We start from the raw sequence: 20717 nt of genomic DNA, 5'->3' as shown, positions 1-20717 counted from the left end.
AAGAAAGCACTGGAATGATAGATTCATAGATAGATAGACAAATAAACATTAGCTGTCAAAAATTATCAGTGCACTTTTTTTTTTTACATAAATCTGCATGTATGTATGTATGTTTAAAGAGAAGAAGGCAGGGCGGGAGAGAGGATCCAACCCGCAACCTGGGCATGTGCCCTGACTGGGAACGGAACCTGCCACCTTTTGGTGCCTGGGACAACGCTATAACCACTGAGCCGCACCGGCAAAGGCAGCAGTGTGTGTTCTTTTGTAAGGAATGTACAATCAGCATGCTTCCAAAATAAGAACTAAAAACCTGTTGTTGTTTTTTAAATGACCTTTATTCTTCATCAGGTTTCTAAGGACAGTCTGAATTCCCAGCCTGCTGCTGTGGTTCCTCCTCTGGGTCCCAAACATTTCCCAAAATTCAATAAAAAGGATTACTTCTTTCTTTTAATTTTTTTTTTTTAATTGATTTCAGAGAGAAAGAGAGAGGGAGAGAGAGAAACATCAATGATGAGAGAGAATCACTGACTGGCTGTCTCTTGCACGTCCCTGCTGGGGATTGATCCCGAAACCCAGGCATGTGCCCTACATGATAAAGGCCACAGGGCATGTTAAATTTATCCATCTATTCCTGTATCTCACTGTAAATTTTTCAACACTGTTGTTTCAAGGAAATAATCATAATATACCATTTTTAAAAATTGTTATTTATTGATTTGAGAGAGAGAGAGAGAGAGAGAGAGAGAGGAGGGGGAGAAACACAGATTTGTTGTTCCACTTATTTATGAATTCATTGTTTGATTCTTGTATGTGCCCTGACTGGGGATCGAACCTGGTCATGTCAGGATGATGCTCTAAAAACTGAGCTACATGGCCAGGGCCATAATAATTATATTTTTAAAATATTTCAAATAGTCAAAGATTCAACTATCCATGATCTTTACAGTTTTCTAAAGTTCAAGTCACAAGGCAAAAGTAAAACCTTCAAGAATTTCATTGCCACTCATTACACTAGTCCATGTTTTTATTAGGTGAATCATGTATCCATTGCACCAAGAAATAACCATGTAGTTATCTACACATAAAAAAGCTGGTCAAGAATTTAATTTATGAAACTTTACAAAAATCCAACTTTCATACAAGCAGCTGAACCACTGAGCGGCAGCAACATTGGTGGGTGTTACTTAACAGGAAATGGCAGCAGCCTTAGGAAGAACCAGCTCATTACCGCAGAGTCCCACAGGGGTGCTGCACTAACTAGTTATGCTCAGTTTGACTCTCAACAATCAAGAAGGCTCTAGACATGCAGACCAATAAAATTAAAATTCTGCTTCTCGGCCACATTTCAAGGACTCGATAGCCACATGTGACTAACCTTGGGCTCTATATAGACTTTCTAATACAGAAAGGCAAAAAAATGATGCTGACAGTACAAACTGCAATAAAAACTGCAATTTTGGATGGGGGAGGGGTGTCTCCTAATTTTTTAATGCTAGCAATAAAAAATTTAAAGGATAATAATACAAACACCCTGTGGAGACCAAAGGAGACTGGGAGGACATGACAACTAAATGTGTCATGTATCTTGCATTGGATCCTAGAACAGAAAGACATTAATGGAAGAAATGGTGAAACCACTGTCGGTTTCTTAGTTTTGACAAATGAACCACAGAAATGGAAGATGTCAATAATTGAAAAACTGGGTGAGGTATATATGGGAAACTCTCTGTAGTATCTTTTCAACTTTTCTGTAAATCATAAATTATCCCAAAATACAGAGTTTAGTAAACACCACCACCAACTGTGGGCCAAACCTGTCCCACAAGTTTCCAGCTGGTAATCTCTAATTCCCATGAACTCAAACCATAAGCACCACATAGGCATTACACATAGCACAAAGGTCAGCAACACACCTGCATGAATCGGAGCAGACATGACCAATTATGAAGGTAGCTGCTATCAAAGTAAGAATGAGTGAGTAAAAGAGCAGGCAAAACAACATAATGCATTCTGAAGCCTGACATTCTCAGGAGATTCAAATCTGTTCATATTTGATGTATGGATCTAAAAGGATGACTTATATTTGGAAAGGATAAAAACAATAGGTACTGAAAGGTTATGTTGGAGATACAAATATCCATGGGATATCCAGTCAAAAATCCAAGAGAGAACATAATCAAGTGCCCCAAAGTTAAGACACATCATCACGTCCTAAGAAATCAGAAAAGGAGGGACGAATGGCAGTCGGTGCGATCGACTGAAAGATAAGCTCCAAGCCGGTTAGAAAGGCTAAAAGGCATCCTTGGCTGAGAAGACTGCTCTGAAATGTGTAAGGGAGTGATGGAAACAGGTTGGTTAGACCATGGGAAGTCAGATTAAAGAGGGCCTTGAGAGCCAACCAGAGGAGTCTGGTCTTCAAGCAAAGAGCAAGGGACAACTAAAGAGTGGTGTGAGGAAGTGGAGTTTTAAGAAAATTTGCTCACATTCCTACTAAAGTAATGTGACAACCGTTCCTCCCAACATCATTCTACATCCCTGCAATGTTCTCAGACATCCAGGTTCAAAGCCATGTAGCACCTTCAATCCTTCTTCTGATCTCACCAGTTGTTGTTTATGCCTCACAGCCCCTACTGACAAAACGGCAGCTGAGATCTTTGTTACCCTTTCGATGCCTTCCCTACCCTCTCTGGTACTGCTTTTATTGGTGACACTGAACTCTACTGACAAAGAGATGTTCCTAAAGCACAGCTTATAACCAGGACCTCTAAATGCAGAAACCTTTGCTGGCTCTCCCTCCAACCAGCATAAGCACTCGTCTGCCTACCTCCAGGCCTATATTCTGCCACTTCCCAACACCTCTATAATCACTCCTTAAATATTTCCTTGTCTTGCCCACCTGCCTCCTCTGCTCCAAGTGCCTTTCTGTTTCTCAGCTCCATCTTTCAGCCAACACTCTCCACACACAATGACTGAGAGCTTTAAAGACGGAACAAAAAACACCAACCACGTCACTCCCCTTAAACTCTTCAGTAGCTCCAGCTGCCCACAAAAGTCCCATCTTGGTACACTCAGGATATGAAGCTCTCTTTTACCTGACCCCTACCTATCTCCTCAGAGAAACCCTTCCCACCTGTCCACTTATCACTGGGAATTTAATGTTCTAGAAATTCCACCACTATGCATAACATCACATTGTTGCCTATCTCTTGCCTTCACCATGCTGATCCCTCTGCCTTTTCATTCTTATTTTTTGGACTGGCTCTTTCATCTTTTAAGAGTCATAACCTCAAGGTCTTCCTCAAGGAGGCCTTCCTTAATCCACTGTGTTAAGCTAATTATTACCCCTCTAGACTCCAGGACAATTCAGACATTTTTACTTTAACCAAATCACATCATATTATACATCATGTTTGGGTATGCCCTTTTATTGCCACTTTCTCCAATAAAATATAAGCTACAACTATTTTTTGTTCACTCTTATACAATTGTACCTAATAAATGTTACCTTCACCAACACTGACCACAAATTAAAATAGGCAATACTGACTGTGTATCAACCAAATGCACATACTTTCGCTACAGCTCAGAGTAAAAATTCAGAATCTTTAGGCCTAGTAAGTTCAGCATCTGAGAGCCCTACACATTTCATTAGCAGGTAAGTCAACTCCTGGGAGGGTGAAGAATTCCTGATTTAGGATCTGAGAGGAAGTCAGTTCCTGTTACCTTACCTCCCTGAAGTCTTTTGCCTGCTATATACTGGGAGCTGTTCAACCTGGTACAAATGACCATAAGGTTAGCAATGTCCTATCTTCAGTGATAATATAGAGTGGATGTCAGGTCTGCCTACACGATGGAGTAGGACACAATGTATACAGACAACAACAAGAAATAAAGCAAGGGACGAGGTGAGTCCTAGAGGTAGCCCCAGATCAGACTTCTGATGGAAGACAGAAGGAAAGGTCCCTGTGCTCACATACTTAAACCAAGGAAGTTTGTTAGGAAGTGGTGTTCATCTTCAGAGACAGCTGTAAAATAGGTCCTGAGGCAGTTTATTCTAAAAGTGTAATATCCATCACAGTAAAGCACGAACCCCAAAGGAAAACTCCAATGTGGTGCCTCTGAAGAAGTCTGCCCCCACCCCTCTGATTCTTTCACTCGTGTCTCTCTCCCACCCTAGAGGTGAATAAAAATAAAATAAAAAAGAATAAAAATAGCTTTAAACGTACCTTTGATTTTTTGTTCAGTGGCCTAAAATAAAAACAAACAAATAAAAAACAATGTAAATATGAAACTGAAAGAAATGGACTGTTATGATAAAATGCTAATAGATTACTATTATATAAGACATATACACTTTTATAAGGAATTTGTCATTTAGGTAAAATACATTGGAAAAGATAGGCAAAGACAGCATGCTTTTCCCATATATGTGCCCGATGGTCTCTGATACAATGTTTATTAATAAAATTAAAACAAAACTGTTTCTGTAGATGCAATGCAGAGAAGACACTGTATGACAATGTACAATAAAAAATGGGACTGCATTTATCACTTAATTTTTAAATGATTTTTATATAATCATCACCTTTCCATTAATGCATCTAATGAGGTCTGCACGTTTAAATGGCTTAAAAAATTGTTGTTTCAAATGATAAAAAATGAATTAAGTTTTCTGAAAGAAAAGCTGAAGATAACACTTTAGCCAATTTAGTAATAATTAAGCTGCTATTACAGTTAAACATAGTTAACTTTTGAGTATTTTTGATTGGGAAAAATTTTCAAATACATGTCACTTCTGACATATCTGACAATTCATTAAAATATCCATGTTCAGAAGGTAAACTCACAGGGACATGAGCCCTGCTTTCCATGCCTACCCTACTTCCACTGTCTGTGACACAACAGGGAGAGGGGCTCTGGCACTATATGGCTTCCTTACGGTGGCTCAAAAGAGAGAACTGATTATAGTCAGAGGCCACAGCAAAAATCAACTTTTTTTATTAAGACCAATTGTATGGGAGTCCTAAAAATAAAAGACACAAGGATAGGCAGGGAAGTCAAGGAAAGGCTGAACTGTAACTGATATCCAGAAATTATTTCTAAGTGAAACATTTCTTAACTGCCTGCCATGGGGCTTGATTTAATAATTCACATTTGCTTTGTCATATAAAATTATTGTTAACAAAAAGACCAATTTTTAACCATATCATTATAAAGTTATATGGTAAAGAACTATATGGCAATTACCTTAATATTGAAGACACACCAAACATTATCTTTCTCCCCGGAGCCAGAATCAGTCCAGGTTTTGACATGCTTTACCAAGTTTTAGAGCATTAGTGATATGTTAAATAATGGAGGCCCATCTTTTACTTTATATGGATCAAGTATTTTTAAAAAATTGATGGAAAGACAATGGCAAAAGATGAGTCAATTAGCATGAACACTTAATTTATTTTTGGAGAAACTGTTAAAAATCTAGCAGTAGTAAAACAGTCTTATTAGAGAGAACTTGGTATATAAATACTTTGAAGTATAGAAGTGTCACATCAAACAATAACATACAGTTTTCTAAAGCCAAAAATTTAGCATAAAAATTATTTTACAAGTTGAAAATCTTTTTTTTAAACTCTCCCATCTCTTCCATAATTTACTTTCAAAGGAAACTAAGTTACAGAACATAGAACCATGACCACATCACTGAACTCCAAGATACAAAGTGCTGCTCTGCTAGACCTTACAACGTAAAGGACACCTAGTCTGCAACTCCTTGGAAAAGCTCCATGTCGCTTCAGAACAGTGATCAATCTCATTCAGTTGCCTGTCATCTATAGAGAATGGCAACAAAGAGACACCTGCCGGTGTCTGCCCATCAGAACATGGATTCATATAGTGAAGAAATCTAAGTCACGGAATCCAAGCGCTCCTAACGGATGAGGAGAAGATGGAACTGATAGGGTTCCATTTTTGTAAAATAGATTTCTGTGAACTGATCCAGGACCTAGCATATCACTCAAACTATTTGAGTGTTTGTCTGCACTGTTTAAAATGGTAGCCACTATTTGGACATGGCTGCTGACCACTGATAAATAGCTAGTCCAAATTCATCTGTATAAAATACATAGCAGATTGCTATTATTTAGTATTAAAAAAGGAAACTATTTCAATATTTTATACTGATTAGATGTTAAAATAGTAATATTTTAGTTATATCTTGGGTTACATAGAATATATTAAAACTAATTTCAAAAAAGGAGACAAATGTACTACTCGTGGTAATATTTTAAGCAATAAAAAAACAAGTTAAAAAACAAACAAAACTAATTTCAACTCTTTCTTTTTTACTTGTAAATGACCTTGTCATTTAAACTTTCTCAGTCTCAGCTTCCTAATTCCTCAAATGTAAGGGGGGGAAATCTGTACCGTTTGCCTTTCAGGGCTATTATGAGGCTTAAATAAAAAATAAAAACATCTTTAGTTGGAAAGTACACAACACTATTCAAACGTGAGGTGTTGCTATACAGATCTTCTTGCGTAACAGAATTAAAGAATTCTGAAAAGTCTAGCAGCAGAATGATTCCTTCTGAATACATTTTTCTTCCTTAAGCAAGAAAACAAACCAATAAACAAACAAACCTGAACTGTGATTCCACAGTAATGATCACAACTGCCTCACTTCATTAATGAAGGCATTAGCCAGGGGGCAGACCAGCATGCTAGGTGTTTTCCTTCTGTTGGGCTTTGCACCACTTGTCCCAACTCATCCTTAAGCACACTCAGTGGTTAAGAGGTCAGAGCCTGAATTAGACAGCCTGGCTTTGAGTCCTGGCTCTACCACTTACACACTGTGACCTTGGTCAAAATTAGTTAACTTCTCTAAAGCTTGGTTTCCTCATCTATAAGACAAGAACAAAAACTCCTATCTAGTGTGGTAGGAGGGTAAAATGATTTAACTCATATACAGTGCTTAGCACAGTGTCTGGCAGACAGAGAACATTCAAAAGATAAAAGCAGCCACTGCTACCAGCCCCCAGAGCTCAGTCCTTTCTCTCATATTTGCAAATAACCTGCTCCCAGTCTTGCTTTTTTTCTCTGTCTAGTCATCTACAATGTCTTAACAATGCCAGGTATTAGAATAAGGAAATAATAGTTCAATTCACCTGTTTTAAATGAGATAGTTAGTCATAAGGGAACTTTTCTATGATTTCTTAGCAAGTAGCACCCTGTCTAGAACCCAGAGCTGCTGAACTAAAATAAGTCTAAAAAGAAAAGTCAGGTGCCGCTTAACAATGGGGATCCATTCTGAGAACTGCGTTGTGAGGTGATGTGGTTGTGTGATCACAGAGGCACTTACAAACCTAGATGGTATAGCCTACTGCACACCTAGGCTGTATGGTATAACCTACTGCTTTGCAGGAGACGAAAAATAACTTTACCCTCTGGGCTCTTAAATGAGACATCTATAATAAATTACAAATTAATAGGAGGAAACAAAAATAGTTTAATAACACATATACCGCCTGGATACATTGGAGAATATCCAGGAAAACTAGGTCTCACCAAAATAGCTGGACCCACCACCTTAAATAACATCTTCAGTAAACATGGAAGATGCTGGGGTTGGCGGTAGTCAGTGAGGAAGGTTTCAGGAAAAGCACAGTAAACCAGGGTTAAGGTGGTTATGCAGTTTTGTCATTATCTTCCCCATTAATAAGAGTTTCTAGAGATAAGGTCATCCCCTCTTCCTGGTACAGGCAGGGAGACACCCTGGCAAATGGAGATTTCCCTTACAATGTAAATGTCTGTTACACAGGGTAACTTTATTTGGTTTTCAGAACTTATCCCACATCTGCTGTTTCTTAAAATAAACCAGCCTAAAATAATCCTTATGCCAAAGAGACATATTTTGGGGTGACAAGTTCTATTCCCCCACAGCTTCTAGGCTACGAACCTATACCACATGCTACAATGGTATTTGTGTACTGCACCATGCTATAACCACGTCACTAGGAGATAGGAATTTTCAGCTCCGGTCTAATCTTATGGGACCACTGTTGTATATGCAGGCAGTCATTGACCCAAACATCGTTATGCGGCATCTGACTGTAGGAAGTTAAAATAAGGGGCGGAACCGTAAGGGGACACCCTTAGATGAGTGCAATGCTCCACCTAGCTTACTGAAAAGCACAACAACCCTGCTACTTAGACTGCTGAATATGACACCCAGTCTCAGAACAAAATGGTCTTTGGGAGACATGAAAAGTAAACACTAAAATTTCCAAAAGAGAATGAAGTCTCAATTAAATTCAAATAGAGCACATTTGAATCCACAAAGCCTATAAAAGTCCCTTCAGCTCTTAACACAGTAACAAAACTGTCTCAATTAAAATAAGATCCCAATTTGTATTGTTGCTTTCCTCCAGCCCTCAACAATTAAATGCTTTCTAGGAACTAGAATTACAAACTTAAAGTAAAGGTTATACTAAATTATCCCCTCTATAATTAACCCATTTCTCAACCTCCTTTTTCCTCCTTACTGCATATTCAAGATTTCCTCTAGAAATTTCTCCTAAGAACAGAACCTGTGTATATGTATGGTAACAACTTACTGCTACAGTTGTTTCCCCCTTTTTAAGTACAGAAACTATATTTTCAATGCTATGCCAACTTATTTTCTAAATCTTAGAATCAGAAGATAAGTAAATAGCCATTCTTCTTAGATGTAAAATAGGCTTTTGAAAAATAAAATGTTTTTAAACAAAGTTATCTCTATTCATAGAGATGTACTGGGGCTGAAACATAAAAAAAATCATGTAATTTTTGTGTAATTTTTATTTAAGGAGGAATTTAAATAAATTTCTATTTAAATAATAGACAAAATAAGAAAACCTATCATAATAAAAACATTGTAGTGAGCCTTGTTGGTGTCTGGTTATTTATATAAGGAGTTGTGATATCTGGTTTTTTATTTAAAATAAAAATATAACCTGTGGTCTGAAGTTAATTTTCTTTAAAAGACTATAAAGGCTACTAGAAACTATGTTTTCTGTATCTATGGCATAAAGATCTTCTAAATGCCTTATAAAAATGACTATTATTTCCAGCTTTAAAGTTACCTTTAGATTGTGAAAATAAGGCAAACGTGTAAAAAGGTTCTGCATCAAAGCATAAAGCCATGGTACTGAGTTCTGGAAAAGCACCAGCTGAGGAAGTAGATTTCAACTGCATACCTATTTTCGTCACCCTGATAAAACCATGGTAGCCACTTAACTAATTTTAATGCCGGAGTTTTATATATATATGTATGTATGTATATGTGTCTGTGTGTGTATATATATATATATATATCACACGAATATAGTATCTGAAATCTTTTTCAGAAATGAAATACAAATTTTTTTTTTAACTGTACACAGATTGCATGAAACAGGCAGATTGCTTTTCCTTTAGAGAATTCCAACATTTATATAATGGGCCTGCCTACTTGGCTTATGTAGATGTCTGTCACCTACCTGGATACACCTGCTTACTCTTACAACAGACAAGCTCGAGGAAACTTGTCCAGAAACTCCTATGACTCACAATCTTTCATATGGGCTTTAAGTGTACCCCCTTGAGGATTTTTTGTTTTGCTTTGTTTTTTCTATTTATTTGGTAACAGCCTATAGAAATACCAGCTGTCCTCACTTCACCAACAGGTTGTATTTAAATTCAGTTGTAAGCTGGTTATTTGGAATTTGAAGAACAGCCTCACTCTAGTGGCAGTCTAGCCTACTACACTGAACAGTAGAGGTCTTAGGCTTTCCTTTACATTGTGTTCAGTGACTAGGTATCACTGTGTCTTTGGGACATACAGAACACCCTACCGATGCTAAAGGTCTGGCCAAAGGAGGAAACACTCGCTATATTAAGCCTCTGATGGCGGCTCTAGGACATGGGTGAGATGAGAGACTAGAACCATACAGTGGGGCAGGGATGAAAGCTGTTACTGCAGACCTGGTGAGAAGCCAGGGCACAAAAGTCATTATTTACGTGTTAAAGACACAGGTGATTTAGAGACCGGGTATGAAAAACGGCACATTAACAACTAGAGCCATAATGTGTATGTCACAACTTAAAAATTATACTCATATTACATATTTTACAAACACAACCTTCAAAGAAATTTCAGTGAACCTTCCTTTTCTTAGAATTTCCTCACTGAAGTGAGTGAATAGAGAAATAAACATGCCTTCTTATAAAATACCTTAGGCCTCTTTTTAAAGCATTTCACATACATCCTGACTTACCAGCTAAATCTTAAGATTCCTTAGAAGCAGGGATCTCAGGTGCTTGCTAAACTAGTGATTCTACATCAATAAATAAATCTTCCTCAATAAATCTATTAAGTTTCTTATAAGTTCTTTTCACTAAGTAAATGGGCTTCACAGCATCTAAGAGAGTCTGATAAATCTTCCCCAGTCTTACTACTTACAGAGGACACAACTTGTTCATAACAAATCCTGAGCCAAGACTGACCAGATTGCAAAGACCATCCGATATCACAGGTCTCTGGCAGAGGCCTATGGCATCATCAAATTCAAGGCCAAAACTATAATACTAATGTAGGTCTTCATAAAAGCAAAGTGGTACAACCTGAACTTTCAAAAAGCAGGGATACCTGAACTAGAAACCTATTCCAAACCCTAACTATGACAATAGTCACTCCTGAGAGCAACCAAAAGGCCAATGATAGGAGTCACCTATCATCCCAATCTTAATCCTCCTCCATGGTCCTCTGTACTCCGCCCTTCCCCGGTTAAAGTAAATCCTCACTTAAAGTCCTGGACAGGTTCTGGGAACTTCAGGGAAAGGAGTAAAGTGAAACCAATTCACCATAGGCTAATTGATATAAACAAGAGTTAAATTCCAACATCTTATCAACGTTGCTGGATGACCAGTTCTGTGTGTCTTCTAACATGGTTAACTGCTCCCAAAATGTACTTATAGTCACTCAATCTGGAACCTAAGAGTCAATCTAGGTTCCTCGCCCTTCATATCCTTTCAAAAATCTCTGTGGATTTTTTTAAATAGTCCCTTCACCAGCATCTCAGCTTCTAGTTTCGACCCTTTCCAATTCAATTCCACAATTTGCCAAGGGAAACTCAATGGTCCAAACCCCTTAAAGAGCTGATAGCTACCACCAACCCTCCCACCCCTAAATGTCACCTGACATTTCTACCCTTAGCTCCCTCCCCATTAAAACCCACAGTTTACTAGGAGACTATGGACGCTTTCCTCTGAGGTTAGTCTGCTTGGAATCCTTTTGTATTCAGCTCCTTCTTTACTTGGCTAATTTCTATTCCAAAAAAATTTCTCCTGCCCCGTTTCAGGCCCAGTTAAGCCCTTCTCTCCATGCTTCAACCGTTCCCTATCTACCATATTTTTGTATCCTATGATTTTCCCTATTAAATAATGTAACGATATGCCAGGCTGGTGTGGCTCAGTTGTTGAGTGTTGACCTATGAACCAGGAGGTCACAGTTCGATTCACAGCCAGGGCACATGTCCAGGTTAAGAGCTTGATCCTCTATGGGGGGCGTGCAAGAGCCAGTCGATCGATCCATGATTCTCTCTCATTATTAATGTTTCTCTCTCTCTCTCCTGCTCTCCCTTCCTCTCTGAAATCAATAAAATATTTTTTTTAAATGTGGCGATATGTTGCCATTAGTATATACCCCGTTCCCAGCACAGTACCTGGCACAAGAGTTATGTATATATCAACAAGTCATAATTTTTCATTAGAAGACAAAAATGGGATAGTAATTTCACTGAGTCTTTCAGAACATGTTAAGGCCTTGCAACCTTGATACAGTAAACAAGAGCCAGCTTAGTTAACTGTCATAAGCCCGTAGTATTAATTTGTAAAAAATTTTGTAATTATGAATATAATCTTTTATTTTTTGTAATTTGTATTGCTTTAATTAGTTTATGATGATGTATTGGCTAGAGAGTTTTTGCAACAAATTATCTTAGATTTATTTAAAATATCCCAATATAAACTGCAAATTTTAAAGATCAGTCCAGGTACTAAATAAAAAGTAAAAAAGAAATTGAACTTTATTTCCTATTATGTGCATTAATGTTTCCCTCATTACTATATTCATGTATTATTTTCAATTGTGTATCATTATGTGTATGTATTACATTATCTCATTTAATTTAATTCTCATTTTACAAAATGTAAAAGAACTTTTGAGGCCCAGAGAGGCTAAATAAAGTTTAAGGCCATACTGTCCTGCATGCTATATGGGAGAGCTAGCTTTCAAACCCCCTCTATGCAGCTACCAATTCCATGCTCTTCTCACTTACAAAATGATGGACTATGAAAACCTAGCAACAGCTAACAGGAAGATAAAGACCTATACAAAGCACTTACCTTTGAAAAAACTATTGGCAAGATTAAATGACTGTGTGTTAAATTGTATGCATTTGGCAAGTTACTATACATGCATAGTCAAAGACATTAAAGCTTAAAATGAAACTCCACTGAAGTTAAAACATTAAATCAAATGCTTTAAAAATTCGATAAGAATAATTTTATTTTTAAATTTATGTTTAAACTGCTTAATATAAAGTTTATACATATACTACCTTCTTTTGAGCAGCTTCCTTCTTTTTCTTGTCGTCTTTTTTCTTTTTCTTTTCTTCCATCAACTGTTCTTCTTCTTGCACTAAATCCCTGAACCATACAGTTGCAATTAACTTTCCCAAAATGTATTAAGAAATAAAAATAATGTTGCATACAGATTCATTTTCACTCTATTAGAAGTACAGACATGGCAAATTATTCTTTTATCATTCACTAAAATAAGCACAAATTGCAACCTAAATCTAACCATAGGGCCACCAGATGGTCCTTTTCTTTAGTAAACCACATGTAATAGAGGTTTTATCTTAATACTAGAGGCCCGGCACACAAAATTCATGCACGGGTAGGGTACCTAGGGCTGGCCAGTGATCAGAGCCGATCCAGGCCTTCTGGCTGCCGGCCGGAGCCTCCCTTCCCTGGCTGCTGGCCCGGGCCTTCCTTCACTCTGCACCGCCCCTTGGTGGTCAGTGCATGTCATAGTGAGCGATCAAACTCCCGATCTCCCGGTCAAACTCCCAAGGGGGCACTTTGCATATTAGGCTTTAGATAGATAGATAGATAGATAGATAGATGATAGATCATATCAAGGAAGACAACCTAAAATTAGCAAATGTTACATGGGAAACAATTAGAGTTACGTTGTTTTTGACCCCAATTATAAATTACTACTAGCTAATGGCAATGTCTGGAACTGCACCACAATCCTCTCCTGCCTAGGTATTTGGGGTATCTATGGCTGTCCTTGCTCTAAAAAGCTTTATAACCATTTTAAAAATACAAGTTAGTCATACATAGATGATGTATTTCAACATTACAATAACTTCACATTCTATAAGCATTCCAAACTATTCTATAAATACTCGTGAAACAATACATTCATTAAATAAGCTTGTTTTAATTCTTAAAATCACAAATACTCAAACTTGTCAAAAGAACTGCTGGCTCAGGACTTCAAAATGATAGACTAGGCAAATGTGCTTGCCTCTTCTTTTCCATTTATCTTACTGAAATGATAGGAGAAAAAAAGGTAATAAACCTATTCAGAGTTGAGAAATAAACAAAAGCAAAAGTAGCCCCAACCCAAGAATAAACACAAAAGTCCTAAATGAATGTATGTGCCATCCTCTGGTACACTCTAGAGAGGCTCCAAGGTCAGAGCTGGAAGAGCAGAAATAGGAATGGAGCGGAAGTGCCCTAGGATTCAAAAGGCTGGGATTCAACTCCTCCCAAGCACTTTCCATTCCCATGACTATTTGGCTAAAGGTGTAGCTGCAATTGAAACCAGCCTAAAACCAAAAAAAAAAAAACCACACACAAAAAACCCCCCACACTTTCTATAGACTCTAAACCTTACATTTTGAACATACTAAATGAAGACTTTACTGAGTAAAGATCTGGCAAAGAAAAGGTGCTTACAAATTAAAAAAAGAAAATAAGAAACTAAGCCTTCTTATTGGAAACTACGGCCACTCCCCTCCCTCACACCCTAAAGGGAAGCCTGCCAACCATACCTAGAGCGCAGCATCAGCCCTCCTGCTTGCGGGAGGAGCCTACTGGGTAATATACGTTAACCAAGGTTAAGGGGAACACACTCCAGTAACCTACACTAATGCCATACAGTCTACACAGGGGTGGGGAGTCTTTTTTCTGCCAAGGGCAATTTGGATATTTACAACATCTTTCATGAACCATGCAAAATTATCAATGTAAAACTGAGCCTGCTATATTTGGTCAAACATTTAATTAACTCACCCCTAATGCCTTGGCAGGGCTAGACCAAATGATTTCTGGGCCTTATGGTGTACTTCCTGTGGGCTGGACGTTCCCCACCCTTGGTCTAGAACCTAAACCTTCCCTCATAATATCAACAGACAACTAAAAATCGTCAGATACTTGAAAAAAAATCAACACACAAGGAGAATGTACCTAAACTCTGCCTTGAGAAAGCTTTCCAGAAGGGACATTATGAATAGAAGGCAGACAAGGTAAGATTCAAGGAATGAGACTAGAAAATAAAACGAAAGAGACTGGCAAGTACATAAGAAACTGGAAGGGTTACTGTGGATGACCTGAAGTGAGATTACATGAAACTCAGGATGGCTCTGCTGATGGATTACCAGCCGTGGGCAAACTACAGCCCGCGGGCCGGATCCGGCCTGTTTGAAATGAATAAAAATAAAAAAAAAAAAGACCGAACCCTTTTATGTAATGATGTTTACTTTGAATTTATATTAGTTCACACAAACACTCCATCCATGCTTTTGTTCCGGCCCTCCGGTCCAGTTTAAGAACCCATTGTGGCCCTCGAGTCAAAAAGTTTGCCCACCCCTGGATTAGACAGTGGAGATGCAGGTAGACAGTGAACAACTAAATGAATGACACCACGTATGACTGATGATCATTTAGCACAGTGAAGAATTACTGCTACTATCAGAAGTTGGAGGAAGAGGATGACTACTTCTTGTATTTCGTTGTCCTTTGTTCAGAGTAGAACTGTCATGTGGCTAACAGAGTAGCAAAATATATTGGTGCCAACTGTAACCATGACTCACTCGCTCCCAAATTCTGTGTGAGGGAGGTAATGAGAGTGTGCTCACTCGCACTGCTATCCTGGAAAGTCAAGGATCAAGCCAGCCATAGCATATGAGAGAAAGAGTACGGTTAGAAAACAAAGTAATTAAATTATATCATTGTCCTGTTACTCATCAAAAGTTGATTACTAGCTCTAAATACTTAACTGTCTTCAGTCACAATTTTTGTACTAAAACTGGGAGTAAATTGCTGTACATATCTACTTCATAACATTTTTATAAAGATTAAATGAGAAATGGTTACTTAACATAGTGCCTTTAGGAAGCATTCAAATGCCCAGTCATGAACTCTTCTCACCAATTCTCAGTGGCACCCAAAAAAACCCCTGCATTTATTCTACTTTTCTCAAGATTACTCTGAGCATTTATTATGTAGAAAAGGTCAGGAATCTTCAGCATCTGTTCTTTGTGTTCTGGGAGTCATAGGCACATCCTTCTCTAATCTTCTATGTCACTAATTTTACTCCATAGGATGCTATCTATTTGGAATATTTTCTCCCTTCTCAAACTTCATTTTCAAAGCTTTTTGATGAGGCTAAGCAAGTGTTTTCCTGGCCAAAAATGGTCTCTTTAGTATTTAAAAGAAGTACCATGTGACATCTCAAAGAAATACTACAATATCAGTTGCTACTATACTAGTAAGCATAGAGATAAAAATTCTGTTCTTCAAGGCCAACTAACCACTTTTCCTACATTTTCTTCAGAAAGCCAACTGGAAAAAACATATATAAATAAATACTAGAGACCTGGTGCATGGAATTCATGCACTCGGTGGGGGGGGGGGGGGGCGGGGGTCCCTCAGCCCAGCTTGCACCTTCTCGCAGTCCGGGAGTCTGCAGAGGATGTCTAACTGATGGCAGTTGGACATCCTTAGTGCTGCCATGGAGGCGGAAGAGGCTCCCGCCACTGCTGCTGCACTTGCCAGCCTTGAGCCCGGCTCACAGCTTCTGGCTGAGCAGCACTCCCGCTGTGGGAGTGCACTGACCACCAGGGGGCAGCTCCTCCATTGAGCGTCTGCCCCCCAGTGGTCAGTGTGTATCATAGCGACCGGTTGTTCTGCTGTTTGGTCGATTTTCATATTAGTCTTTTATTATATAGAATTCCACCTATGCCCAAACACTTCCGCTTTCAGGACTTAAATCAGGGGTGGGCAAACTTTTTGACTCGAGGGCCACAATGGGTTCTTAAACTGGACCGGAGGGCCGGAACAAAAGCATGGATGGAGTGTTTGTGTGAACTAATATAAATTCAAAGTAAACATCATTACATAAAAGGGTACGGTCTTTTTCTTTTTAATTTTTATTCATTTCAAACAGGCTGGATCCGGCCTGCGGGCCGCAGTTTGCCCACGGCTGACTTAAATGCTAGTAGAGACTCATTTAAGACATATGGCTCTACCATTTAAGGTATCTATTAACACACTGTTTGCGGGTAGTTTTTATCGCGCGCTAACAGGTGGCGTGGGCCATTTTTGCTAATTTTTTGCACAAATGGCAACGTTCAGTAAAATTATGATAACTTTAGTTTACGTATTTATACGTTGCCTGCATTCTACCGCTAGTCTATAAAGAAAGTATTAATACGTGTCCTGTGCTCTACTACCAGTCAACGTAAAACGTATAAGTAAAACGCATACAATGTGTTAAAAGGAGTAAGGTTGATGGACCTGATAGGTCTAAGTGATCCATTATATTTGCTTCACAAAGATAAGATTCCAGCCAGCAATCATTCATCCCCTGCAGATTAGAAGCAGGATACCTCAAATCTGCAAATTTTGGACCTAGGAATGAGAATAAACCTCTTAGTGATTAAAGTGTTGGTGATTATGCTGGGTACTTTATGTATATTTTCTCATTTGTTACTTTAAAAAATGGTAAGTAAATATATTTCCCTTTTATACACGAAAAAAAATTGAACCTCAAAAAGGTTAAGTGACTTGTCCAAAGTCATATATCCAGTACAGGGAGGAGCCAGGATTCAAATCTGGTTCTCAAACTCATGGTCTACCCTGGGCCCCATGCTGCTAAAAAACCAGCCTTGGAGCGCAGCTTGGACACGTCCGTGCACAGCCAAGCCCTGTGGAGGCAGCCACAAACTGTGGATCACTTGAAGCTTCACACAGGTTCCCAAGAGCCAAAAAAGGACAGCTTCTGACAGTGGCTAGCACCAAAGTACCTCCCAGGAAGCCCATAACTGGCATGCAAAAGAGCCTCAGTAAACATAAGAGCAGGATCCAAAGGGAGATCGCAGCAGGCACTAAACTCTGCTGAACTCCACTTTGCTTTTTATCTTTTTCATTACTTTATGGTTTCTTTTTTATTGCGTTATTATTTTTTCTCTTTTTTCATCTCTTATTTTTATCTTTCGTCTTCTTACTCTACTTTTTTGTCTTCCTTCTCTTTTTTCCTTTTCTTAATTCTTCATTCTCTTTTTTCCTTTTCATAATTTTTCCTTCCTCTTCTTTACTCGTTTCCTTTTCCTATTCATTATTCTTATTTTTCACTCCTTTCATATTCTTTTTTTCTTCCCCCCTTTTCCTTCAATTTTCTTTTCTATTCTTTTTTTATTTGTGTCCTCCTTTCTCTTTCCTAACTCTCTTTTCTTTTGTGGTTGTTTTTACTGTTGTTGTTGGAGTCTCTTGTATGTTTTTGTTTTGTCTCTTGTTTTGTTCTGTCAGCATCTGTACATTAGCTCGCACAACATGGTCAGGGTTGAACCTCACAGTCAGGCAGTCTGAGGGAGTTCCCACCCATGAACAGGACAACACAATCAAGACCCAGTTACAACAGGAGCCCAAATAACCCACACATGGAACATTACACAAGGAGCATCCAGCTTAGGAGATCGAAGAGAGTGTGCCTCTGGGTCCCACCGGACACTTATTACATAAGGCTGCCCCACAAAGACTGGGAATCACAGCATTTCTATCTGATACAAAAAAACAAACAAAAAGACAGCTAAAATGGGGAGACAAAGAAACAGCCCTCAGATGAAAGGACAGGAGGACTCTCCAGAAAAAGCTAACTGAAACGGAGGCAAGCAACTTATCAGTCATAGAGGTCAGAGTAATGATTATAAGGATGTTCAAGGAACTTAGTGAGAACTACAAGGAACTTTATCAGCATGAAAAGAGACAAAGACACCATGAGTAAGAAACAGTCAGAAATGAATACCATATCTGACATCAAGAATATGCTAGATGGAATTAAAGTAGGCTGTATGAAGCAGAGGATCAAATCACCAATTTGGAAGACAAGTAGGAAAAAAAAAACCCCACACCCAATTAGAGCAGCAAAACGAATTTAAAAGCAGGAGGACAGTTTAAGGAGACTTTGGGACACCATGAAACATAATATCTGCATGATAGGTGTACCAGAGAAGAAGAAAGTGAGCAAGGAACAGAGAACCTGTTGGAAGAAATAATGATAGGTAACTTGCTTAAGCTGGTTAAGGAAGTCACAAGTAAAGTAAGCACAAAGAGTTGCAATCAAGAATGAACCCAACTGAACCTGTTTGGCTCAGTGGATGGAGCCCCGGCCTGCGGACTGAAGGGTCCCAGGTTTGATTCCGGTCAAGGGCATGTACCTTGGTTGTGGGCACGTCCCCACTGGGGGGTGTGCAGGAGGCAGCTGACTGATCTCTCTCATTGATGTTTCTAGCTCTCTATCCCTCTCCCTTCTTCTCTGTGGAAAGTCAATAAAATATATTTAAAAAAATTAATAAATAAAAAGAATGAACCCAAAGAGACCCACTCCAAGACTCATCATAATTAAAATGACAAAGATTAAAGACAAAGAGATCATCTTAAAGCAAGAGGGAGAAAATCACCTATAAGGGAGAACGCCAGCTGATTTCTCAACAGAAACACTTCAGGCCAGAAGGTAGCATGAAGTATTCAAAGTAATGAAAACCAAGCACCTGAACCCAAGACTACTCTATCCAACAAGGCTATCATTTAAAATTGAAGGTGAAATAAAGAGCTTCCTGGACAAAAAAGGCTAAAGGAGTACATTACCACTAAACCAGCATTGCAAGAACTGATAAAGAGTCTGCTTTAAGAAGATGAAGAAAAAGACAGAGAAATAGAAGTATAAAGAAAAAAAATGGCAATAACTACCTATCAATAATAACGTTAAATGTAAATGGACTAAATGCTCCAATCAAAAGACATAGGGTAGCTGAATGGATAAGAAAACATGACCCATATATTTGCTGTCTAAAATAGACATATCTCATAACAAAAGACCCACACAGACTGAAAGTGGAGATGAAAAAAATATTCCATGTAAATGAAAATGAATAAAAAGCTGGGGTAGCAATACTCAAATCTGACAAAATAGACTTCAAAACAAAGGCCATAAAAGAGACAAAGAAGGTCACTACATAATACTAAAGGGATCAACCCCAAAAGGGGACATAACCCTGAAACATATGTGTACCCAATATAAGAGCATCTAAATATATAAAAAATGTTAGTGGACTTTAAGGGAGAGACCGGCAGCAACACAGTCATGGTAGGGGCCTTTAAAACCCCGTTATCATCACTGGATAGATCTTCCAGACAAAAAATCAATGAGGAAACAGGGATTTTAAATGACACAGTGGATAAGATGGATTTAATTTAAAGAACATTTTACCCCAAAGCAGCAATTACACATTCTTCTCAAGTGCACATGGAACATTATCAAAGATAGACCACATATAAGGGTACAAACTAAGTCTCTATAAATTCAAGAAGATTGAAATCATATCAGCATTTTCTCAGATCACAATGGCATGAAACTTGAAATCAACCACAATAAAAAAACTGAAAAACACACATGGAGTCTAAATAACTTATTGTTACTGAATAGTGAATGAGTTACCAAGGAAATCAAGGAAGAAATTAAAAATTACTTAGAAATAAATGAATAAAAACAAACAACCCAAAATCAATGGGACACAAAGAAAGCAGTTCTGCAAAAGAAGTTCTTAGTGTTACAGGTCCACCTCAAAAAGCAAGAAAAATCTCAAACAATCTACCCTACACCTAAAAGAACTAGGAAGAAAACAAGAAAAGCAGAAGGAAGGAAATAATAAGGATCAGAGACAAATTAAGTGACAGAGTCTCTAAAAAAAAAAAAAAAGACAAAAAATTAATTAAACCAAGAGTTGGTTCTTTGAAAAGATAAATAAAATCAGAAATGAAGGATGAGAATAACTGACATCACAGAAATATAAAGGATTTTAAGAAAATACTATAAACAACTATATTCCAATGAATTGGGCAACCTGGGCAAAATGGACAAATTCCTAGACATAAAATCTTCCAAAACACAATCAGGAGGAATCAGAAAATCTGAATAGGCTAATAACAACTAATGAAACTGAAGCAATAATAAAAAATTCACAGAAAATAAAAGTTCTGCACTGGATGGATTCACAGGCAAGTTTTACCAAACATTCAAAGACAAACTAACACCTATCCTCAAATTATTTCAAAACATTCAAGAGGAG

General features: G+C 38.1%; 1 protein-coding gene across 16 annotated transcripts in view; it reads right to left on the bottom strand.

The window, feature by feature from the left end:
* TNRC6A (trinucleotide repeat containing adaptor 6A) overlaps nt 1-20717 on the bottom strand; it is a 94784-nt gene that overhangs the window by 57056 nt on the left and 17011 nt on the right. For 10 of the 16 annotated variants that reach the window (XM_059692106.1, XM_059692114.1, XM_059692111.1 and 7 more), the window contains exons 3-4: nt 12633-12720; nt 4227-4248 (exon numbers count right to left, since the gene is read on the bottom strand). The exons of 1 other annotated variant lie outside the window; for it this stretch is intronic. In XM_059692106.1, the coding sequence (XP_059548089.1) occupies nt 4227-4248; nt 12633-12720 (110 nt within the window). Of the gene's footprint in view, nt 1-4226; nt 4249-7160; nt 7260-12632; nt 12721-16887; nt 18719-20717 lie in introns of those variants that run through there. 5 more of the 16 variants (XM_059692109.1, XM_059692118.1, XM_059692108.1 and 2 more) reach the window with 4 other exon arrangements.

Source organism: Myotis daubentonii, chromosome 4, assembly GCF_963259705.1.
Source record: "Myotis daubentonii chromosome 4, mMyoDau2.1, whole genome shotgun sequence".
Classification (NCBI taxonomy): domain Eukaryota; kingdom Metazoa; phylum Chordata; class Mammalia; order Chiroptera; family Vespertilionidae; genus Myotis; species Myotis daubentonii.
This window is presented reverse-complemented; position numbering and strand designations above follow the sequence as displayed.